General features: G+C 36.7%; 1 protein-coding gene across 1 annotated transcript in view; it reads left to right on the top strand.

Annotated features, from left to right (window-relative positions):
- LOC100014421 (haloacid dehalogenase-like hydrolase domain-containing protein 2) overlaps nt 1–25765 on the top strand; it is a 72702-nt gene that overhangs the window by 16944 nt on the left and 29993 nt on the right. The window contains exons 5-6 of the mRNA XM_016431383.2: nt 929–1146; nt 23972–24180. Coding sequence (XP_016286869.2) covers nt 929–1146; nt 23972–24180 — 427 coding nt within the window. The remainder of the gene's footprint in view (nt 1–928; nt 1147–23971; nt 24181–25765) is intronic.

Below are 25765 nucleotides of genomic sequence, written 5' to 3'. Positions count from 1 at the left end.
AATAGCCAGGAGGCCAGTGTCACAAGATGAAAGAGCATGTGGCAAGGATTGAGGCATAAGAAGCTTGGAAAGATAGGAGGGGGTTTAGTTTAGGAAGGGCTTTGAATGCCAAGAAGAGCATTTTGTATTTGATACCTTCACTTAGCCAAGTAATTTTTCTAAAACACAAGTGTGACCAGGCCACCCCCTATTTAGTAAGTTTCAGTGGCTATCATCTCCTAAATCAAATTTTAAAATCTTGTTTCGCATTCAAAGCCTTTCATAGCCTAGCCTTTTCCCCAAACTCCCATACCTTTTCAGTCTTCTTATAACTTATGCCCAGTATTTAGCACAGTGCCTGACATAGTTGGAGCTTAATAAACTGATTACCCCACTAGCATTCTGATCCAAACTCTGGGATTTTCTTTGGCTAGAGTGCTCTCCATTTAAGCCCTAACTAAAATATCATCTGTTACAAGAAGCATTACCCAACTTCTTCATTCTATTGCTTTCTGTCTATTAATTAGTTCCTATTTATCCTGTGCATGGTTGGTTTGTATTTGTTTGCTCCTTGTCTTCTACGTTCGATTTGTAAGCGCCTTGAGGGCACAATTTGTCTTTTGCCTCTTTTGGTACTCTCAGTTCAGCATAGTGCCCGGGACATTACTGGCATGGAGACTTAAGGAAAGGCTTCCTGTAAGGGATGGCATTTTAACTACCGCTTAAATCCTGGCGGCAGAAATGAGAGGGAGAGCACTTTGGGGTTGGGGGAAAGCCGAAGAAAATGCCTGGAGCCTTGATCAAAGAGTAGATAATGGGGTAATCAATCCGTTAGTAAACATTCATTAAGCTCCTACTATGTGCACCTAATAAAAGTTGATCCGCTGATTTTGATTAGTTGGTTGACTGATCAAAGGGCGTCCTACATTGGTGAAACTGGCGTTTAAAGCGTAGCGTGATGACGAAGGCGGAACTTCTCCGGGAGAAAGGCGGGACTTCCTCTGGTGCTCCAGGGCTTCCACAGAAAGCTCCGCTGTTATATTATCTTTTCTTCTGCTCCGAGGCTGGTGACTTTCGTGGGTTCGAGGGACTTTATCGGGACGGAAGAAATAGCGAAGGCCGTAGCGGTTGGCCCAGGGTTCGGCTGTCGCCTTTATTTCTGAAGGGGTGTGTTTATCGGAGCTTTTCTTTTCCGACTGACTAGTCTTGGTTCCATCTTCCCCACCACCACCCCCATTCCGCGAATGGGCTGGTCCGTCCGCCTCTCTGCGGAAGTGCGCAGGCAGTACTATTCCGCCGGGGGAGGGGAGGACCTGCCCCCTATTGCGCGCGATTAAGAGGGCTGAGGTTTCCTTGAAGTGTGACCTTGGGCAAGGTGCCCAACCTCTCTGATCCTGGGCTTCCTCTTTCTCCGTAAAATAAGGGGAGGATCATTTCCAGTAGTAACTTTTTCTTGGGTTTATTGCCAACATTGCTCTTTGCAAACCTTAAAAGTTTTACGTAAAGTGAATTAAATGGAAGTGCTGAATTTGGACCCTGAGGTCCTGGGTTCAAATACTGCCACTTCCACTTAGCAACTGTGATACTTTAAATAAGTTGCCTCAATTCTTAAGGCTTCAGTTTTCTTGTCTATAAATGATAATATGGGCCTACATGACTTCTAAAGTCCTTAACTTTGAATCCTGGCTGAGAGAATAAGAAGGAGGGACTTATTTCCTGTCCAGAAAGATCACTCTTTGAAGCTGGCCTTTGTATGTTTAATAACAAGCCCAGTTGCTTTCATTGGCCACAGACCTGAAAGAGACCTTCTGGTTAACTGGTACCAATCCCCTTATATTTCGGTATTTTCAAGGAAATTGATTTAAAGAGGTTGACTTAACTCAAAGTTATTCATTAAGTAGAAGAGCAGGGATTTGAACCCAGAATCTGGTGCTGCCTTCTAATATCTTTTCTATTTGGCATCCATTATTTTGTAATCATAGTTTTAGTGCTAGAAGTGATCCTGACCATCATCTAGTCCAATCATTTCACAGAAAAGAAACAAAGAGGTTAACTATCTCAAGGTCACAGAACTTGAATCTTAACCTTGCTTCTCTGACTCAAAATTCAGTGTTATATCTGAACCAGACTGCTTATTTTAGGAGGGAAATTTGTATGTCCTGTCAAAATGGCCTTTGAATTCTAATACCTTAGATTTGGAAAGTCAGATTTTCCAGTGGGCTCTTAGTTTGCTATTACCTGTTTAATTCATCTAATTTTCTTGGAAATATTTTTATTAACAATTACTAAATATTTGTGTACAGTAGGTGCTCAAATGTGTTTTGATTTTATTGTTGAGTATTCTGCAGAAAGAAAGGAAGAAGGCATAGACAGAGTTGAGAGACATTGTATTGCAGTGAAAAGACCTGGATTGGAAGCCTGGCAGTCAATGTTTGTACAAATTACTTAAATTTTTCAGCCCTAATTTATCAAGACCGGAACTATTTATATTTTCTACCTTGAAATGTTATGAGAAAAGCATTTCAGTTTTTAAAATGCTATTTTTGTGCTATGTATTTCCTATTATTCTTTGACAGTCCAAATTGTTAAGCCTTGAAGCCTCTTTATCCTGGGATGAGAAAAATGGAGAATTGATTTTTCTTTTACTTAAGTAAAAGATTTAGATCAGCATGTTTTGAGTGTCAACCGCGTCCTAAAATATAGGAGAAGGAAGCACAAGGGCAGAGTCTGGGCATGCACCTGAAAAACTTAGTTCTGTTTGGGATGAACAGTTTTAGAGGCTGATGTGTTGAGAAGCTGGGTTCTCAATCATGTCCCTATCTGCAGTTTATCATATTAAAGACTTAAGGGAATTCCCCTGGGGATCTAAGTCTGTCTATCTATCTTTGTCTCTCTCTGTCTCTTCCTGAGAGCTCATTTGTTCAATATTGTCTGATACATTTATATATATATATATGTGTGTATGTGTGTAATTTATGTATATATACACATGTATATAATATGTGTATATATTTTTATATATACATTTATTATATATACACACATACCTATTTTAATTACTGTTTTGCAATCAACTTAGATTAATGGGTTCACTTGCTACTTGTGTTATTATGGAACTGGCCTTTGGTAAGAAGAGAATCAAGCTCTAGATGTATAACTTGGGGACTCTTTCCTTGATAAGGAATTGGGATCAAGAGTGCAGCTTGAACCTAAAAATTGTTTCCCCTAAATTAACTGTCTTTAGAGAGGCAGATAGATATAATTCTAGAGTGGGGCCTGTTCTCTCCAAGAAAAGCAAAATGGCTGGTAGTCCTTGACCCAAACCTCCTGCTTTATCTCCTGGCAGGATTCAAAATCTTCTTTGGAGAAACCTGTGTGGAGGAGTGACCAGAGTTATTCATTCCACCCTCTAAGTCAACATCTAGACAGACCCCTGTGGACACACGTAACCTACCAGGGCAGAACATACCACACACATCTTTAAGCCCACAAAAGGGGTATCATCCTATAATTTTTGGTCCATCAGGCAGAGCCCCAGTTGCCACAGTCCAATTATGGCTGAGACAGCCACACAGTATTGTCATCTCTGTTATAATGTGACATATACATTCCACAAAAGGACTAGACTGCTAAATTGAAAACTAAAAGCCACAGAGTTTTATAGGGAAAATGAGATTGGGGCACAATGCTCAAAAACTTTGTCAATAACATTTTTTTAAAAAGGAACCTAATAAAAAGTTGGTAGCACAGTTTTATATGAGTTAGTTAAGAAATATATAAATACTACAATAAATTGTGACTTTCCTAAGGGAGCAAGGGGTCTCCAAGGCCTGAGGTGGAGGCCATAACAGAAAGAAGTTGGGGTGGATGCCCTTCTCCATTCACAATTTGATTTTTTTCTTTTCTTTTCTTTTTTTAAATATATTTTATTTGATCATTTCCAAGCATTATTCGTTAAAGACATAGATCATTTTCTTTTCCTCCCCCCCCCCCCCATAGCCGACGCGTAAGTCCACTGGGCATTAGATGTTATCTTGATTTGAACCCATTGCTTTGTTGATAGTATTTGCATTAGAGTGTTCATTTAGAGTCTATCCTCTGTCATGTCCCCTCAACCTCTGTATTCAGGCAGTTGCTTTTTCTCGGTGTTTCCACTCCCATAGTTTATCCTTTGCTTATGAATGGTGTTTTTTTCTCCTGGGTCCTTGCAAGTTCACAATTTGATTTTATATCAAAAGATATACAATAAATATTCTATTTTACCTTGAAAAAGACCTGTAATTGTGAGTGTGGTCATCAGAAGGGTGCAGCAGTGCAGTCTCTTGTGTTGTGTTGTCAGTTTTTCAGAAGAAATTTAGCACAAGAAAACTTTCAAATTTGAATTATGCTCAAAATGTTGTCAAATATATCATTCTCATTGGAACAAATTCTGGCTTTCTGAAATAGAAGTTAAAGTAGAACTGCCTTTATAGGGAACTGTCCATAATGAGGATGGTGGGATGGAGTAAAGAGATATTTACCAGCTACTTTCTGTCCATTTCCAGGGATATAGGCTGGCTCCTTTGTTTCCTCTTTCTTCCTTTAGTTGTTTCTTGAGTTCCTCTTGTCTGGAGTTTGTTGGCTTAGGCCAGTATATGGATGTCTCAGCCTTCCTTGACTGAGAGAGTTGGGTCCCTGATTGATCTCCTTGTGAGTATCCTAGGGCCTCAGGGTTAACCACTTTCTTCCATGTGTGATATGGAAATCACTTTAAAAGACTGATATATATTAATTTAAGGTTGCCAAGGAATTCAACTACGTAATTCCTAAATGAAAACTCAAGTCAGAAGTCAAACTTTTATGGAGTTTTTAACTACAAACAGGAGGAAGAAAGGTATGAGAGAGAGAGAGAGAGAGAGAGAGAGAGAGAGAGAGAGAGAGAGAGAGAGAGAGACTTTCAGACTCCTTCAGAGCAAAACCTCTCAGAGCAAAACCTCCTCCTCCTGTCCTCAGACCCCACTATCTTTAAGGAAACCATCTAAGTCCCCTCTCCTCAGTTCTCACATCTACCAATCACTGTTGATGTCTCCCCTGTGCCAATGGTGGCTCTAGCTTAACCCAGGACCGCCCAGAGGTCTGTTTCCTTTGCACATGTTTGTTGAAGGTCATATTCTCAAATAATTAAATCTTGATCTTTGCTGCAGCCCTTCCTAAATCCTGTTACTCTGAGTAGGATGGAGATTGTAAGTTCCAAGACCTGGTTCTGTCATTCCAAGTATCTCTATTGTATCAATTCTAAAATCAATCATGACTCAAAGAACTTCCTGTTCTATGCTTTAGCATAGGTCAAAGCCCTTTCCATTGTTTAGCAAAAGGTTTCTGTCCTAAAGTAGTCTTAAGTAGGGAGTAGAAGAATTCTCCCATGCCAAGGAGTTTCACATTCCAATAGAGTTCTTACTATCAGTAGGAAATTTTTCAAGTATGAAATTTCCCAATGGGGAAATTTCCAACATGCATAAGTCTAAGAAATGTTAAGGTTTACACATGTAAACAGTATGATTTTGCCAAAAGATTACATTGGAATTGGAGTCAGAAAACTTCAGCTGGACTCCCAGCTATACCATCAATGATTGTGGTCAACTTATTTCATTCTTCTTCTTTCTTTTCTCTCCATTAAAAAATTCTGAACTTAACAAGCATCAAAAAAAGAGCATTTCTATGTAACCAGTAGAAGAGAAAACTACCCATTTCTATTAAGTGCAGCTTATCATTCTTTTAAAATATACAATCAGGGGGCAGCTAGGTAGCTCAGTGGATTGAGAGTCAAGCCTAGAGACAAGGAGGTCCTGGGTCCAAATCTGGCCTCAAACACTTTATAGCTGTGTGACCCTGGGCAAGTCATTTAACTCCCATTGCCTAGCCCTTACTGCTCTTCTGCTTTGGAACCAGCACGCAATATTGATTCTAAGGCAGAAGGTAAGGGTTTAAAAAAATAAATATTATACAGTCAGGCATTTCAACATGCTGCCCTGCTTTGCTTGCAGTTCCTTCTGGCTTTCCTTCAGTTCTTGTGTGTGTGTGTGTGTGTGTCTGTGTGTGTGTCTCAGTCTGTCTGTCTGTGTCTATTCTTTTTTAATACAGCCCTCACCTGTCTTGGGAGTTATGTTCCAGAGACCCCCATGAGAGGTGAAAATCCGCAAAGTAGCGGAAGAGTAAACAGACTGATGCTGCAGTTACTGAGCCTGAGCCCAGGATATAGAACACAGCGCTGTGTTTGGTCACCTTTCATTCCAACAGCCAAGAGTGTGCTGTGTACAGTCTCATGTTGGCAAACTTGCATACTACATTTCCATTGTGTACGGTATGGTATTCATCCATAAAATCCTGCCATAAAGTGTAAACTCTGTAGTATAGCATTAGATTAAAAAAAAAAAAGCAACCTGTGATACAGTGAAGCTGTGATAAGTGAACTGCAATATAGTGAGGGATGAGTGTAATACTTTTTTTTTTTTGTATCTCTATTCCTGTCTCCTACTCTCCCATTGAGAAAAAAACACCTTTGTACCAAATATGTGGAGACAAGCAAACTGCATTATCACACTGGCCATGTCTCATTCTGCAACTTATGTCTATCATTTCCCCATCAGGATGTGGGTAGCTTGCTTTATAATTGACTAGTAGCAGCTAGATGGTGCAGTTGATAGAATGCTGGGTCTGGAATTGGGAAAACCTGAGTTCAAACCTAGCCCCAGACACACTTGGTAACTATATGAACCTAGACAAGTCCTTAATCTCTGCCTCAGTTCCCCCACTATAAAAAAGAGGATAATAATAGCACCTACCTCCCAGGGTTGTGGTGGAGACCAAAAGAGATAATATTTGTAAATGCTTAACAACTAATAGATGCCTAAATAAATTAATATTTCTTTCTCTTTCTCTGGAATTCTAGTTGGCCACTATTTTGGTCATTGTTTTTAAGTCTTTTGCATTTGTTTCTCTTTACAATGCTATTAAAATGGTCTCCCTCCTCATATCTGCCTCTTGGCTTCCTTCAAGCTCCTGCTAAGTCCTACCTTCAATAGGAAGCCTTTCTTAAGCTTCATAAACTCCAGTGACTTCTCTTTGTTGGCCATTTCCATTTGATCCTGTTTGTGTGAGCTGCTTGGAAGCAGAATCTGTCTTTTACCTTCCTTTGTATCCCAGGTATTTAGTAGGAACTTAATCATTGTTTACAGATTGAACTCTTAGATAGCAAAACAACATGGTGTAGAATGAGATAGCAAATTGTTTGGTTCAGGAAATAAGATCCCATATAAGGAGAGGAGTCAGAGTTTGGTTTGTGGTGCAGTTTACTCATTCATGAATAAGGGTTTATTAAGGCAGAGCAGGGCAATTCAGCCTTTCTGGGGCTCCAGATAGTCCCTTCTATATAATGCTGGGGAACAGCTCTGAGTTTGAAAGGTATAGCTGGTACAGACAACATAATAGGAAGCTTCTCTTGTGTGCTTTGTTGCATTTTGCAACATACAAGCCATAAAGGATCATAAGCTATGTGTAATTAATAACAGCTGAAATTGTTGTTAGTAGTTGTAATTAAATGCTATTGGCATAATCTTCAGTAAAGGGCTGTACTCCTTGAAATTCCTATTCCTATGATTTGTCATTGTGAAGATGGGATTAACTCTCCCCTATTTCTTCTTTAGAATGTATACACACCCTCTTAATCCCCCATGTACTAGCCAGTGACAAATCAAAAACAACTGACTGCCCGCTGGCCTGTCTGAAGTAAAGTTAAAGCCGCCATTGGTCCATGTGGACCAAAGGCACAGGAAGTGATACAAAGAATTGTCTTTAAATATGGTGGTAACTTCCTGTGAGGTGGTTCTTTGCCCTTTGAACTTGGGCTTAAGACCTCAGACTGCTTCCCTTTGAACTGACATGTGGGTGAGTGAAAAAGACTAACTCCCTTTCCTTGGCTTTTCAGGCCCTCATATTGGAGGAGGCCTTGTGGCTAGAAGCCTTGTTTAATTAACTTCTGTGTCCCCTTTGCTGGGGCCTCTGAAGCCCTGCCTGGTTTGAGAGAGCTATCTCTCTCTCTCTCTCTCTCTCTCTCTCTCTCTCTCTCTCTCATTTTCTTTACTTTCACTCTCTCTATTTGTAAAGAAACTACCATAAAAACCATTCTGACTTGAGTAATTCATTTGGAATTAAGTAACTAATTCCTGGCGACCATACTCTTAAATATCATTGTGTGGAAATGACCTTGGATTTTTGAAAGGCATGATAAGAGGTTGTGACAGATTTTGAAGCAAGCATACATATGAAATTAGTCCTCGTTTTATTTTCATTGATATTTCAGTTAGTTTTAAAAATTGTTTTCATGGTTAAAAACTTTAACTTTAGTTGACCCTTAGGAAAAAAAATTTAGAATAATTTTTAAGGTTATTTTTTTTTATTTGGAGATTTAACAATTATGAGTAATATGTTAGAAAAAATCTCTTCAGGTTCATTTCCTGGTCTTTTGCCTGCCTTTGCTGGCATATATGCCTATTTACTGTTGACCAGTAGCTCGATGTTATACCCCGAAGGATTGACTACAGTACAGTGAACTGGAAATTAATTTTATTTGAAAAGGCAAAATAAGCATATATATCTAATGAAGGGCATAATTTTGTTTTAAGTAGTATTCTCTTTTATGGGATAGTTATTAAATTTAGCCCCAAAGGTAGTATCTGAATCTTTTTATAGACCATTTAAACCTCTTAACATGATGGAACATTTATGTGGAATCTCTAGGAATATCCTTGGTTCTTGGATCCCATTAGCTATGCTCTTTTTAGAAAAGTGATGGTTGGGTATTCTAATCATTAGTGATTATCATTCCTTCTTGGAATATTGCTAAGAATACATATTAAAGGGGCAACTGGGTGGAGGGCATAGCAGATAGAGTGCCAAGCCTGGAATTGGAAGGACCTAGCTTTAAATTTGGCCTCAGGATACTTCTTATCTGTGTGACCCTAGACATATCATTTGATCCATTTGCTTAGTGATTGCCATTCTATCTTAGATTTGTTATTGAGGCAGAAAGGGATTTAAAAAATGTATATATTAAATGACTTCTTGTCAGAGAGATTTTAGAGAGGATTCTTGTTTAGGTGGGATGGATTGGACCAAATAACCTCAACAATCCCTTCTAATTTGAAGTTTCTGTCAGTGATTCTGTTTTAATGTTTGTAACTTCTAAAGAGGGTAAGGTTGCATAGTTAAACCAGCATTATTTAGAAATCTTGATTATCTAGATCTTTTAGTGAACCAAATTATTTCTATACTTTTCAGAAAAAGAAATTAAAAGATGAGAAAAAAGCTGTCAGGAATTTTAAAATACAACTTCTAGGAGCTCTCTTGCTGTCATTGGTAGTTCCTACCAATGTATTAATTTTCTAATCTGTCTTATATACAAAATGTCTTAAGTAATTTAGAGGCTCGATTAATTTATAAACAAATATATTCTAAATTACACTTGAAAGGAAGTGCTACTCACTTCAAAGTAATCTGAATAGGTCCTGTGCATTTATTTAACTTATACTATCATTCACCTTTCAAAACATTTTTAGAACTCTTTTTAAATTGTTTTCAGAGTTAGAGCATATTATTTTGAATATCTTCAGTGTAGAGGGAATCCTTTAAATGGTAGATCTCAGATCCTTTGAGAATGATATGATGTAGAAAATCAAAATCCTTTGTACTGAATTGTTATGAATGAGGTGGATGATCAAGCTAGGCAATATAACTTGTTATTTAAAAAATAACATGGACTTATTTTTATGTCATGAAAGAAAATTTTAAGTCTGATTATCAAAGGATTGTAGATTTAAAGTTTATCTAATCCATCCCCTTTTTTAAAGATTAGGAAATTGAGACCCAGTAGTTGATTTATTTATCTATAGTCATATTAATAAGTCTCAAAATTAGATTAGAATCCAGGTTTTCTGATTCCAACCCCAGATCTTTTTCCACCATTTATTTATTAAGGTTGTAAAAACTGGCCATTTCAAGTTGACAGCAGCATTGTTAGAAATAAAAAGAAAATCCTGGTTAGTTTTCATTTAACCAAAATACTACCTCTTCTGACTATTCTGGCTAATAGAACTTTCATTGTAGTTGGGGAAAGAATTTCAGTTATAGCTACTTCATTTTTTAAAACACTTAGCCACTTTTTAGAATGGAAAAAGTAGCTCCTTGAGTGTGCATTAAAACATTTCATTAAATTTTTATTCCTTTTGATATCTAAATTCATACAGTATTAATAGCATAATACTTTGCCTTGTTGTGATTTATACATTACAAGTTATTGTGTCAAAAATCCATTTAATAATATTTGTGGGATAGGATCTGATTCATTCTTTGTGATAAAGCCAAGTTTAGTCTTACTTTATTTCACATTCATTGTCCATTTAGAAAAAGTCAGATATATATTATTCAGCCTCTGATCTTTAATTTCTTCATCTGGTGCCCTCACAGTCTGTAGGGAAATATAAAATTCCAAATGTTTCTAAGTCAGTTCTTGGACCATTTTATAGGTGTTTGCATGCATATAAATATTCTACTTCCATGACCAAATGTCTGAAATACTTTTATCTAAACATAACTCCATTTTTCATCCTTCCTTGTGCCTCACTCTTCCTAACCTTATTCTTTGTTCTCTCCAATCAGTCGATAAATATTTATCAGGCACTTACAATGTGCCAGGACCATACCAAGCACTGGAAATGCAGAGAAGGGCAACCTTGAGGAGTTCACAGTCTAATGAGAGAAACAGCTATGTACGAACTAACTACAGGTATCCCTTCTGCATCACAGCGGTTAGGGACAGGCCAAGAAGTGTGTTTCTGTCCATCCCCCTCCCACCGACCCCCCATATGGAAAATTCTCATAACGTTTTTTGACCCTCCCTCCATATCAGAGAAATCGTCTGGATTTTTTCTTTTTCTTTTATGGGGTGTTTACAATTCCTTATTGTAAAATTTGTGTTAAATATTTGGTCATAGGCTATATGTAGGTCAATGTTGAGCAAAAATACTGTATGAAAAGATTTTTTAATATGAAATAAATATGAAAAAATTTAAAAATTAAACAGTATGTTGATAAACTATATGTATATTTTATGCATTTCTTGAGTTTCTAATCTTTTATCTGTATCTGCTGGCCTTTGTCTTTTGTCTGGAGCTTCTGCAAAACTCTTAAAAAATTCCCATTTAATTTCTTATGCTGACTCAATATCTAGAAACTGCAATGGGGAAAATCTCAATGTGGAAGGGATCTATACAGAATAAATTAGAAAAATCAACAGAGGGGAGGGTCTAGAGTAAAGGGAGTTTGAGAAACTTCCTGTAGCAGTTGGGATTTTAGATGGGACTTGAAGGAGTCAGGAGGCATAGATGAAAAACAAGAGCTTTCCACTTATAGGAGGCAGCCAGTGAAAATGCCTAGACTCTGGAGATGAAGTTTCTTGTTTGAAGAACAGCAAGCAGGGCCAGTGTCCCTGGATCTCATGCGGGGTAGGGAGAACGTGGGAGGTGAGTAGAAGGGTGAGAGAACAGGTTATAGAGGGCTTTGAATGCCAGAGGATTTTCTATTTGTTCTTGAAGGTGATGGGGAACCTTTGGAGGTGGAGTAGGGGAGTGGCCTGGGTGCTGTTCCCAGTGTCTCAGTACTTGGCAGCCTCTCTTTTTATCTCATTACTAAATTGAAACTGCCCTCTAAATTTGCCAGTGAAGTATCACACCTTCTGACCTTATCCTTCAGCTTTGTGCAGCATTTTACACTGTTGACTACTCTTTCTTTCTAGATATTCTCTCTTTGTTGGGTTTTTATAGTACTCCTAGTTCTCCTCTCTGACCATATCCCTATGTCTTTTGCTTGTTTTTTTTTCATTATTAAATTTAGTTATCTCTTCCACATTGTGACTTTCCCCATTGCAATTTCTAGATATTGAGTCAGCATAAGAAATTAAATGGGAATTTGGGGGGAGTTGTGCAGAAGTGGCAAATGATATACGAAGGCCAGCATACAAAACAGAAAAGTTTAGAACTAAGAAATACAATAATGTACTGTAAACACCCCACACAAGAAAAAAGTTCTGATTTATCTGGTACAGAGGAAAGGCCAAAAAATTTTACACAGATTTTTCAGATTACAGGAGCACTGTGCCCCTAACACACACACACCCCCATTCCCCCATGGAAAGGACAACTATATAATTTATTCCTAGGTATCTTAGTTTCTTTGTCCTCTCTCATACCATAAAAGGCATCACCTGACAAAAAGATAGGTGTCTTTTCTGTTTCTAGTTTTTATTTCATTCTCTGATGGAAATATTCACAAATTATTCTTCAAATATTAATTCTGAAATTATATGTAACATTATCTTAGTTCTTTTTGTTCATTTCTTCATTATTTCATGTGGTTGTCTCCAAGATTTTTAAAAAATTAACCTGCTCATCATATCTTAAGGCTCAGTAGTATTTCAGCACAACTAATATACCATAATTTATTTAGCCATTCCCTTGTTAATGGAGATTCCCTCAATTTTCAGTTCTTTGCCACCACAAAGAGAGCTACTATAAATATTTTGGAACATATAGGTTCTTTTCCTTTTCCCCTGCTCTCCCTAGGAAAACAGACTGAGCAATGGTATTGCTGGGCCTAAGGGCATACATAGTTTTATAACTCTCTGGGCTTAATTACAAATTACTCTCTAAAATGGTTAAATTAGTTCACAGTTCCATCAACAGTATTAGTGGCCCTGTTTTTCCACATCCCCTCCAACATTTATCATTTTGCCCTTTTTATCATTTTAGCCAATCTGATAGTTGTGAGATCATATCTCAGAATTGTTCTGATTTCTTCATCAGTAGCAATTTAGAGCATTTTTCCATATATCAACATATGGCTTTGATTTCTGTATTCAAACTGTCCATATCTTTTGCCAATTAATAGTTTTAATGTGACTCTTATTCTTATAAATTAAAAAAAATGCTCTAGACATTTTAGATATGAGAACTCTATCTGAGAAACTGTCTATAAATATTTTCTTCCAATTTTGTGCTTTCCTTCCTATCTTGGCTACACTAGTTTTATTTATATGACAACTTTTTAATTTAATGTAATCAAAATTATTCATTTTACATTACACAATGCTCTTCAACCCTTGTTTAGTTGTAAATTCTCCTCTTTTCCATAAATCTGATAGGTAATATGTTGCCTTATTTTCTAAATTGCTTATGATGTCTCCTTTTATATCTAGGTTATATATCCATTTTGACTTTAAATACTGTAATATATTGGTCTATAAAAACCATGTGCCCATGGCTAATCAGCCAGTTCAAACCCTCACTCTTACCACTGCCACCATGCTCCCTGCAAGCCAAAGAGAACCAGCAGAACCACCCACTCAATTTTATTCCCTGTCTATAGGAAGTATGTAATGACAGGAAGTCAGTGGGCTCCCGGGAAATGTAGTTCTTTTTTTTTAGGGTAACAGATTTTTTCAGTTATACTTTTTAGCAGGTATACTCCCAGATATTTTATTCTGTCTATGGTTATTTTAAACAGGATATACTTGTATTTATTTCTATTCTACGCCTAATTGTGATTACCTCCAAAGGCTCTCTCCTTTTCTGTTCTCTTTCTAAGCCTACACACTTTGTTACCTTGTTTTCTACAGGATTTATTATCATATCTATATCTATCTATCTATCTATCTATCTATCTATCTATCTATCTATCTATCTATATGAGTCATTGATATGTATAGACCTTATTTCTCTCTTCACTTCCAGTACCATATCACCCATTTTCTACTGAACCTTCAAGCTGGATGATCTGTAGACACCCAACCAAATGTATAAAACCAAGCTCATATTTTTCCTTAAACCCTTCCTTCTGAATCTTTCTGTTTCAGTCAAGGGATCCATCACTCATAATTTCTCATTCATCTTCAATTTTCCCTCCTGCCATATAGCCAATTTTGCCAGTTGTGTATTCTACTTCTGCAACAGCTTTTGAATATAACCTCTTCTCTTCTCACATAGCCACTATCATAATTCAGGCCCTCATCACATCTTGCTTGGACTATTCAAGTAACTTCCTAATTTGTCTCCTTGTCAGAAATTTCTTCTCCCTCCTAATCTGTCCTCTACACCTCTGTCAAAGTGTTTTCCCTAAAATGTCTAACCGTAAATTCCAGTGGCTATCTGTTGACTTTTGAGTTTCATATGTAGTTTTGCTGGGGATCATAGTTTTTAGGGTAACAGAGTCTAATTACACAATTCCCCCTAAGATCCTTTAGAAGACTAGTCTCCCCAGTGGATCTTGTAAACATAACCAACTTATAAATTACAATAATTTGGGGATAAAAGGGGGAGAGAACAAAACCAGTTATTGTAACACATTTATTTTGTAAGCCTTTTCAGACTCCATTGTTTTATGGAAGTCTCTGTATAGGAATTGGAAAAAAGGACTCTTGAATTCGGTGCCTGTATCATGTCACATATATTTTATTTGCCGACTGCTTGTTTTAAGATTTTATTTTATTTAAGTTCTGTTACACTGAGTCACTTTAAGTTACTGTGTTTTGACAGTTAGTTATATGTGCTGTTACACTGTGCTTATTTGTACCTTTCCCCTATGACTTGACTGGAGAAGATACCATTGTAAAAGTACCTTTGAGTTGTTTGTAACAAGAAGTAAGGATCCATTTAGTATATGAAGTGAAGTGCTGTAGCATTATTCCTTGCCTCCACATTAAAATGGGTGAGACATATGAAAGACATGCCTTTTAGAACTCTTACAGTCTCACACTAAAGGAGGGAGCAATATCGTAGTCCTTATCTCCACATATAAAATGGGACATATAAAATACATGCCTTTAGAGCTGTTACAGTCCCCTGCCAAAGGAGGGAGCAAACCAGGGGGATTGGTTACCCTGGATGGGTTGATATGGGAGGTGGGAAAGTTTTCCTAAGGGGTGTGGTACCCCTAAATGGCCCCCAAGAGGAAGCATTTCAGCCAAGATTGAAAGCCATGAGCTTCAGTGGCAACCTGAGTTGATCTGAGTGTTGGTCAACACCTCCTCAGGGGGTATTATATAATTGTCATAGGGATTGTATAATTCTCATAAAACTAAAAAAAAAAAAACTTTTGAGAGAGAACATTCTAGGAAAGAGAGCTCAATAACTCTTTGAATCAGAAGATGAATTGTTTGAAGAAGGCACCATGAAGATGCCTGAAGAAACCTCCACAGCATCAGAAGACCTAGAATGAACTTTGGAGTATAACTGATTGAACTGTGGGGGGTTGAAACACAAGCATTTTGAATGTAAATTGCATGCCAAAGGGATTGCCCCCAATTGACTTATTGTCAATGCACCTAGCAAACACTGGTTTGAGCTCTCTCATTTCCCTTTTATCTTTAACTATGTAGTTTCTGATTATGTAAATGATTCGTTGGGGAGACTAGTCTCCCAACCAATCACAGGAAGGATTGTAAAAGGGAATTCTTCTCTCTGAGTTTACACTTATGTGAAAGGGAATCCCTTATTCCTTTTGTCTATTTTGAGTTAACACTTTGGTTAACAATAATTTAGATACCCCTCCCAGATTGTGAAGAAAGGATTAACTCTCCTTTGTCTACTTTTGAACTGAATCAACAAAAACTTGAACACCCTACTAAGCATTAGGTGGAGGAGCTCACCAGAATTCACACCTCAATCAGCCAGGAATCTGTGAACTCTTTTGATGAGTATTCACCTCTCCAGAACATAAGTGGTTCCCACAAATACAGCTGGGCAATTTGGAAGCTGTGATTGGCCCTTGTGAAAAAGTGAAGGGACAAAAAGCCAATATAAAAGGCCCTAAATTTCTGGGGTGAAGGAAGATGGCTTCAAGAAGGAGTTGGACTTCAAGAAGGAAGTCAACTTCAAGGAGATGGTTGGCTCAAAGAAGAAAGTCGGCAACAGGAGTCACATTCAACTCGAGTCATCATCTTGTCCTGCCTCTTGGAAGGAACTTGGATGAGTGGATAGCTGGCTTTCCCTTCATGTCTTCTAGAGAGAGTTTAATTCCAGTTGAAGGTCAACAAGTCCTGACTGAATCAAGCACTGGAGCAATATTTAGTTGGATAGGCTAAATATCTTCTCTATCTTTTGTATTTCTCTACTTTTACTCTTCCCACCTCTTTTGTAAATAAAAACTATTAAAAGTCATTTCGACTTAGAGCAATAATACTTTAGAATGGCAACTACCATCATTATTTATAATTTCCATATATTTTAGTCAAACCACTAATATTTAACCCTTACATATACAAACACCACTGTTGGGTTTTTAAAACCCTTCACAACCTGACTTCAAACTACCTTTTCATGTTGTTACTTTCCTTCTTACACTTTAAGTATAAGGCCTAGTTAGACCTTCTTGGTGGACTTCACAGTCATCATTTTTCTTATTTCCATGTCTTTGCACAGACTTTCCCTCATGTCTGAATATTTTCCTTCCTTACTTTCCATCTCTTTGAATCCATGCTTTCCTTAAAGAATCAATTCAAGCGCCATTTTTCTACATGAAACTTTTTTGATTCTCCCAGCTGCTCTGCTTTTCCCCCCCAAAAATTATCTTGCATTTATTTGAAACACTCAAATTGTAGATGTTATCATTCCCAATGGAATTTAAGCTTCTTGAGAGGAGAGACATATATGTGGGTATAGATATAAGTGTATATGTATGTGTGTGTATATATATATATATTTTTTTAAATTATTTTCCCCAGAGCCTTATTAAATACTTGTGGTTGGATTGGTTTCCACCCTTAACCCGTAATGTGGAAGAACCAGTTTTAATACTATACTTCACCACCATTTATTGCATATTTTCTTTACTACTGAGTTCTTTTTTTTTTCTTTTTAAACCCTTACTTTCCATCTTGGAATCAATACTGTGTATTGGTTCCAAGGCAGAAGAGTGGTAAGGGCTAGGCAATGGGGGTTAAGTGACTTGCCCAGGGTCTCATAGCTGGGAAGTGTCTGAGACCAGATTTGAACTAGTACTGAGTTATTAATGCTTCCTGCCAATTGTTACTCTTTCTCTCCCCCGTCTCTAGCCTTGAGCAGGAAAGGATTGTGAAAAACGGAGAGTTTGGCAAGGAAGCAGCTTCCTTAGTATTTATGGTTCTTCTGTAGGGGATCCTGGGAGTTAGGGAAAATAATCCTGGGTACCAGGACATTTGTAAATGACAAATATTTACATGAGAGAAAGTAGTTGGGTAAGTCTATTCTGAAGGGTATATTTATATTCTTCCACTGGATTGAGGTTTGGTGGGTTTGGGTAGTGGGTAGTTTGTAAATATGATAAGTACAGGACCTGACCTAAATATTAGTGGATAAGAGTAAATTTCATAAACATAATTTACCATTTTGTTGTGGATACTCTAGTAGTCAAATGAAAGTTGTATTATTGTAAACAAAGACATTTATTGTATCATTTCTCCTTTCCCTGCCAATATGCTTATAGGAAGTCCGTCATCACTATATGACCATATTCATAGAATTATATCATTTTTTTAGATCTGGAAGACATTCTTAGAAACAACCAGTCTAATCTATCATGTTATTGGTAAGGAAACTGAGGAACAGAAAGGCAGCAACTTGTCCAAGGTCACACAACCTCTTAGTAGAATAACTGGAAGTTAAGCTTAAGTCTTTAGACTCTTAGTTTGGCTTCTCCACTGTTTCTGCCCCTTTGGCTCCTAATAATTCTCTTTTAAAAACTGAGGTCCTACATGTAAAACCCAGTCGAATTGTGCACCAGCTCTGGGAGAGCTTAGGGGGAGGGGAAGGAAAGAACATGACTCTTGTAACCAAAGGAAAATATTCTAAATTGACTAAATAAAATTTAAAAAATAAAATAAAATAAAAACTGAGGTCCTAGCTCTGCCTTCCCCTGAAATGGCTGTATGATTATAACAGAACCATGTTCTTTATATGGGGGTAGACAATAGGAAAGGGGATTGATTTAAATATCATCATCATGCTATGTTACTTGGTAAAATGTTTTGTAATAACTTTATAGGATATGATCTAGATTTTTTATTTGGGTAGTTTTTAAAAACTTGATAGACACCAAGTTTCTCTGTCTCATGTTCTCCATCTGAAATATTTTATATAAGAATTTCCTCTTCATATTTACTGAAGTTTCTGAAAAGATGGAAGAAAAACAAGATCTAAGTTGCTTTTACAAATATGTCTATATCTGCCTTTTAATTTAGAGTAAAAATTTGACTTTGGTTTCCATAGCATCAAATTTATCTTTTCATGTTATACCCTATAAAGAAAGATTTAGATGGCCTATAAAATTATCTGCCCAAATCAAGTCCTACCCTTCAAGCATAAGAAAGTGATTGGTTTAAATAAAAGACCAACTGTCCTAATCTATACCCTCATTAAAAAAGAGAAGCAGAGAGAGAGAGAGAGTAAATTAAGAAATATGTGATTTATGCAATATTTGTAGCCTATTTTTTTCTTGCAGTGGCCTAAATATGTCATCTAAAAAGTGATAAAATGTTAATATGTCATTTCAGGACATGATCTTAAAAAGCATTTTGATTATGATGTAACTCATCAGAATTTAATAAGCACTTGGCACTTTCCCTTTCCTCTTAGATCTATAGTTTCCTACATATGTGGTTGCATTTTTTAGCCTGTGTGAAAGATTTTTTAAATACCTACAAATACTCTGACTTTAATTTTTGCATGTTCTCTTTTATTTTTAATCCTTGTTTTGTTGGAAAAAGTAGGTCTGAAAAGAAGTTTTACTATTTGTCTTGAGTTCTTGCTTTTCAAAAACTTGTTTTCCTCTGTAAAAGTGGTCTTATCACTGAACAATATCTTTTTCTGTATGAATGATATTGTTTGCATACTTATCAGTTTTTATTTTCCATTGTCTTCTAAATAGTATTTTTAATTTCATTTTCTTTCTCCTAGGGAATGAACGATGGCAGTACGCCATGCATTAAAAGCTGTTTTGGTAGATCTCAGTGGCACACTTCACATTGAAGATGCAGCTGTACCAGGCGCACAGGACGCTCTTAAGAGGCAAGCTGGCCTCCAGGTTCAACTGACAAATATGTTTGTGAGGGCCATTTTGCTAAGGCAGATCATTATGTAAATGGATGGTCTGAAGATGGCAATTCATAAGCTTATCCTATAGAAGGCAACTGCTTTGGATTTAACTGTGTGATGCCTGAATTGTGACATTCTAAATACCTTTCTCTTGAGTTTACATGCCTCTAAGTAGAGTATGGCCAAGGCACTAGCTATATTACTTATGTTTTCAAAGCCTCAGTTTCCTCATTTGCAAAATAGGGATGATAATATCTATAGCACTATCTATCTCACAGGGTTGTGGTGAGGAAAATGCTTGTAAACCTTAAAGCATCATGGGATGGTGTGTTTTTTCAGCACCAGCAAAGTACCTTGCTCAGAGGGTGTGTGTAATGATTATTATGATTTGACTGTTGAATTTAATTAGTATTATTTTTCCCCTTCACTGTCTTCTCCAGGAGAAAAAAATCAGTTTTCTTAAATGTAGAACATCAACAAAGAAATAACTGAACTTGAAGACTAGAAATTCCAATTGATAAGAAAAGCTTGCTGGAAATGAACTTTATTTTCTTTATATTTTTAGCCAAACAACTGCCATTTTAAATGTTAAATATGTTTAAGTAAAGTTGAAAATAAAAAACATGCTAATTGTGGCTCTAATTTGCATAAATTGAATGGTGAGCCTTTGGGTGGGGACTGCCTTATTTTTCTCCTATATCTCCCACAATATTTAGCTTAGGGTCAGGCACAGAGTTCAGTTAATAAAAAGTTTGGCAAATCCAGGCCAGATATTGTGAGTTGATATGATCTTAATGCTTAATTCTGCTTTGGTTGGGTTTTTATTTTTATGTTTTAAGTTTAAAAGATGCTTATAGTACTTGTGAGGTAGTTTGTTGCTCAGCCAATTCACAAATAAGTACTGTGTGTAAATAAACACATGATCCTTTCCTTTAAGATTATAACCTTATTGAGGATTTAAGAGTTAAGCTGACGATCCCATGAGCCCACTTCCGAGATTGTCATCAGGTGCTCAGTTGTATAATGTTAATGGTTTGCGACCTGTGGGCCCCAGACTATGAGCTGCAAGTTAGGAGGCATCCATAAATGATTCTTGCACCATAAACTGAATAGGATAGTATTTTGAGCTAGAAGGGATCTCAGGCCATTTAGTCCAACCTCCTCATTTTATTAATGAGGAAAGTGAGGCTCAGAGATTAAGTGACTTGCCCAGGATTACACAAGTAGGGACAGGTGGTATTTGAGTCATTTCTACTTTACTGTCTTTATATATATATATATATATATATATATATATATATATATATATATATATATATATATATATATATATAATATATATATATATATATATATATACACACACACATTCATTCTCTCTATCTCTCTCTCTCTTTCTCTCTCTCTCTCTCTCTCTCTGTCTCTCTGTCTCTCTCTCTCTCTCTCTCTCTCTCTCTCTCTCTCTCTCTCTCTCTCTCTCTCTCCTCCCTCTCTCCCTCTCTCCCTCTCTCCCTCCCTCCCTTCTTCTTTCCCTCACTCCCTATTCCCCAGTATAGGGTCAGATGGACAGTGTGTCTGTGTGTGTATATATAGGTACATATATATGTATAGATATATATCCCATAAAATATTTAGCTTAGGGTCAAAATTTTATATATGGTATATAAGTGTATGCTAATATACATGATATTTTTCAATTATATCTAGATTACTGTTATACTTAATGAAATACAAATTCATTTCAAAGTGTTGCTTGGATTCATAGTAGCTTCTTGACATGTCTTGTTAATCAATGGATAATCTGAGAATTTATAAAAGAAATTAAAAAGGGTTATTCATAATTCAAAAAGTTTGGGAATCACTATTAAAGTAACATTTTCATTCTTTGATATAGTCTTTGATATAGAAATTCAGAGGAAGGGTTAGGTCAAGGTAAGCTGAGTATTAGCTTTTCCATTTTACAGATGGAGGATTGGGAACAAACAATTTTGTTCAAAACCATGAGGAGAAATAGTAGAAGAGATGGATCTTACAGTTGTGGACACAGCCTACTGACTCTGTAATGAAAACAAGTTCTTCTAATTCATAGGCTTTTTGCCTCTGAATAAAACCTTTGTTTATTTTTAAACTGGGTTTAATTTTTAGGGTTGTAGATGAGAGGGAAAGAAAATTGTGTTAATGTTATTTGACTAAATAATGACTCTTCTAAATAGGTGTGTATGCTCTGAGTCTTTGGTCCCAGAAGTGCAGGGATCTGTACATCGCTCTGATACTAGTACTGGCACATTTCCATTCCAAAGAGAAAAATCCACAATAGCTACATTGCCAGTTTTTGTTTCTATAGTAACAAATAGGCAAAGAGAAGGTGGGGGAGTAGTAAAAATAAAAGTGAAAACTCATTAAAAATGATGTGACTATTTCAGTACTTACACATGTTCCTTTTTAGGATAATAGTTTTGTTAAAGTAATCAATTTTTTTGAAAAGGAAAAGTACCAAAGTTAATGTGTTTTGCAGAAAACCTGCTACATGGACAATTATAATTCCAAGAAAGAGTGAATTATTTAATAAAATAAACTTGGTGTAGTGTCGTTATGGGGTAAATTCTCTCACTTCCCTCCTTCCCTCTCATTCTATTTCCAAGTCTGTCTCTTCCCTATCTCTAATATTTTAAGTCTTTGATACTTAAAAGCTGCATGATATATGTGTGAATGAATTATATCTAAATGTATAATTATTTTAAATATCTATTTAAATTTTTTCTTTTTAACAGGATCTAGAAAATCATTTTGATTCTCAAACTTAGGCTGTGAAAAAGCTTAGATTCTTACCCTACTGTCTTAAGGTGTGATATGAAAATCACTTTAAAAGACTGATATATATTAATTTAAGGTCGCCAAGGAATTCAGCTATGTAATTCCTAAATGAAAACTCAAGTCAGCAGTCAACCTTTTATGGAGTTTTAATTACAAACAGGAGGAAGAAAAGTATTAGAGGGAAAGAGAGAGAGGGGGAAAAGGGAGAGAAGGGGATAGGGCTTAAATACCCACTCTGCTTAGGCTGGGCCAAAGGCCCAAGGCCCTGGATTGCTAAGGTAAAGAAAAGAGATCAGTCCCTATCACTCACGTGATCAAAATGGAGAAACAGTCTGAGGGCCTCCACTCCAAGCACCAGGCTCCAACAACCTCCTTTCCTCCACACAGGAAGTCCCCAAACTCCTCAGCTGTCCTCTACCTCACTTCCTGTGTCTCCCCTGTGCCAATGGTGGCTCTAGCTTAACCCAGGACCTCCCAGAGGTCTGTCCCCTTTGCACATGTCTGTTGAAGGTCATATTCTCAAATAATTAAATCTTGAGCTTTGCTGCAGCCCTTCCTAAATCTTGTTACCCTGAGTAGGGTGGAGATTGTAGTTTCCAAGACCTGATTCTGTCATTCCAAGTATCTCTGTTGTTATTGATCAGGAAATAGCCAAATCCTATCCTCTAAAGAATGGTTTGAACAGGGTTGAGTAGTTTTGAAATTCACAAAGGACAGTGCGGATTATGGCATTATATCAACAAGATTAAAGTGTTACTTAGACAGCAAACTTATTTTGGTTTCTAAAAATGGAATGTTTTACTGAAACTGCTCAGGTCATAGCTTTTTAGTCGTGATGACAAATGAGATAGTATATATTAAATGCTTTGGAAACTTAAAAGCACAATATTGATATTAGCTGTTTTTGTTATTGTTGTGCTGCTGATATTGTTGTTAAACTGGCCACAATGCTTAAGGAAAATTAATAGTAAGTGGGGAGAAAAACCTCATATTTTTAAGTTTTAACAGCAAAAGTCCAATTGTAGGAAGCAGAAGACTTGGGTTCTAGTCCACGTTCTTCCCTTCATTAGTTTTATGACCTTGATCAAGTCACTTACCCACTCTAAGCCTTAATTTCTTTACCTATAAAATATGGGACTAAGCCAGATAATTGTAAAGGAACTTTCCTTATGCCTCTGATTCTGATTATCCTTCCAGAATTTTAAATGTAATTGTTGTCAACCTTGTTTTTGCTTTTGTTTTAAATTAAGCCCTTCAGTAAGTAAGATGTTATTCAGGTAAATATGAGAACACAACTAAAGAAATGAAGGATGGATATAGCTTTCTATGATATGACTTTACTTGTCCTTGAAGTTGAAGACTGAAATAGAAAATGGGTTAACTTTTTAGACAATTTCCTTAAGATAAAGAAATGAACCTTTTGGTTCTAGAAACATGTTACCTTGAGGTTTGTTATATGAATAACTAAATACTTATTTTTTTTTTAAAATATATTTTATTTGATCATTTCCAAGCATTATTCGTTAAAGACATAGATCATTTTCTTTTCCTCCCCCCCACCCCCCATAGCCGACGCGTAAGTCCACTGGGCATTAGATGTTTTCTTGATTTGAACCCATTGCTTTGTTGATAGTATTTGCATTAGAGTGTTCATTTAAAGTCTATCCTCTGTCATGTCCCCTCAACCTCTGTATTCAGGCAGTTGCTTTTTCTCGGTGTTTCCACTCCCATAGTTTATCCTTTGCTTATGAATGGTGTTTTTTTTCTCCTGGATCCCTGAAAGTTGTTCAGGGACATTACACCGCCCCTAATGGAGAAGTCCATTACGTTCGATTATACCACAGTGTATTAGTCTCTGTGTACAATGTTCTCCTGGTTCTGCTCCTCTCGCTCTGCATCACTTCCTGGAGGTTGTTCCAAACTAAATACTTATTAAAAGAACCCAGGACAATGTTATTTGTTAGACTGTATTTTTTCTTTTTTAGGAAAATGCTCCATTAACACTTGCATTTTCCTTTCTTTAGGTTACGTACTGCTCCTGTCACCATTAAGTTTGTGACAAATACAACAAAAGAGAGCAAGGAGGACTTGTTAGAGAGACTGAGAAGATTGAATTTTGACATATATGAGCATGAGATATTCACTTCTCTGACAGCAGCCAGAAACCTAGTGCTGGAGTATGAAGTTAGACCCATGTTGCTGGTTGATGACCGGGCACTAGCAGAATTTAAAGGTATGGGAAATTTAGAAATCTTTTCTTTTGTGTTTGCTACAAAAAGAGAGATTCAATTTCTTCTAAGCAATTGACATTTTAATCACTCTTGTTACTCATAATGGCTCAGACTAATCTGTTTTTATAAACTTTTAGTGTTGATTCAATACCTAGATTATAGTCTCTTTGCCATTTCCCACCCCCATCCCACACCCCCACACCATCCTTTCATAGGATTTTAGTGTGTTTGTCCTTTCATCCCCTTTAGGGTATCTCCTTTGTTTTTTTTTTAGGCAATTTTGTATTGGATATGGAACTTTATATATTCATGATCTTGCTTCCTTATTTCCTTTTATATGTAACATGTACGAGGCAAAACAATACTATACAGAAAAAAATTGTGAAAAACTCCAGTCACAAAATGTGGGCAGTTTTTAATAGGATAATTTGGAATGGGCATATTTTTAAACAGATATATCTCTGTATTAGTAGGAAATATATCCGTGTATTTACACCTCTAGGTTCACTTGAAAGGCAAGAAAATATTTTTCCTTTTTATTAGGATTATTATTTATTTCACTTTTTTATTTTATCTGATGAAAGTCAGGAATTTTTATTCCAATATGGAGCTGGTTTTGAAACATATTCATATTTGATCCTACACCTAGAACAAACTTTTAAGATAATTTCTTCAAAGACTTTCATTCCATGAACTATTGAGATACTGGACTCAAAATTGGTGAGCTGTGCTCTCCCTTTTTCCCCACCTTAAAGCTAGTACTTCAGTAATTAGTTTTATTTAGAAAGAGATTTAGGGCAACCCACAACCCCTCTAACCTCTACCCTTTACCCCAATCAACAATTAAATAAGCAGTCAGATAGCGAATTCAATCTCATTTATTTGCATCTAGAGAGTAAGCCCATTGGCAGACTCCATCTTGTTGCTAGTTTTCAAGAAGACATGAGGGAGAGGCTTGTGAGTGCCCCAAAACAGAACATATCTGGATTGAGGTCCCACATACCCCTCCTGGTAGAGAAGACTTCCCTGCCGCTCTTGAGAGCTGGCACGGCCATCAAAGGACAAGCCTTCACCCAGGAAGAGATCTCTATTTTGTCTCCCTCAAGTAATTTAGGGACTACAGGAGGGAGTAGTGAGGGAAGTCATTTTCATCAGCCCTTGCCTCACTGCCTTCAACCTTCATTTCTCCATCCAAGGAGTGTGAAGACTGGATTTAGCTATCTCCTGATTGTAACAATGAAGATACTTAGCTCTTCCTTTATTGGGAAGATTAAATTGTAATCCCCTGATTGTAACAATGAAGGTACTTAGCTCTTCCTTTATTGGGAAGATTTAATTGTAATCCAAAATCTATTTTTAGATTTTAATCTACAAAAACTGTGGTAACTCAGTATTTTAAGTAGATCTACCCATTTTAACTACAAAAAGGTGTTAAGTAACCCAAAAAGATATCATCTAACCAAAGAAGGTGTGAACTAAAGAGTGGGCAGTCCTGGAGAAAAACTTCTGCTGTGATTGGTAGATGTGAAACTTAGGGGAGGTGACACAAGAGAAAAAGATCTTTAAAAAGAGGATAAGAGGCCAGAA

The sequence above is a fragment of the Monodelphis domestica genome, chromosome 3 (genome assembly GCF_027887165.1).
Source record: "Monodelphis domestica isolate mMonDom1 chromosome 3, mMonDom1.pri, whole genome shotgun sequence".
Lineage (NCBI taxonomy): Eukaryota > Metazoa > Chordata > Mammalia > Didelphimorphia > Didelphidae > Monodelphis > Monodelphis domestica.
Note: the sequence above shows the minus strand (reverse complement) of the source record. Positions and strands in the feature narration are given on the sequence as shown.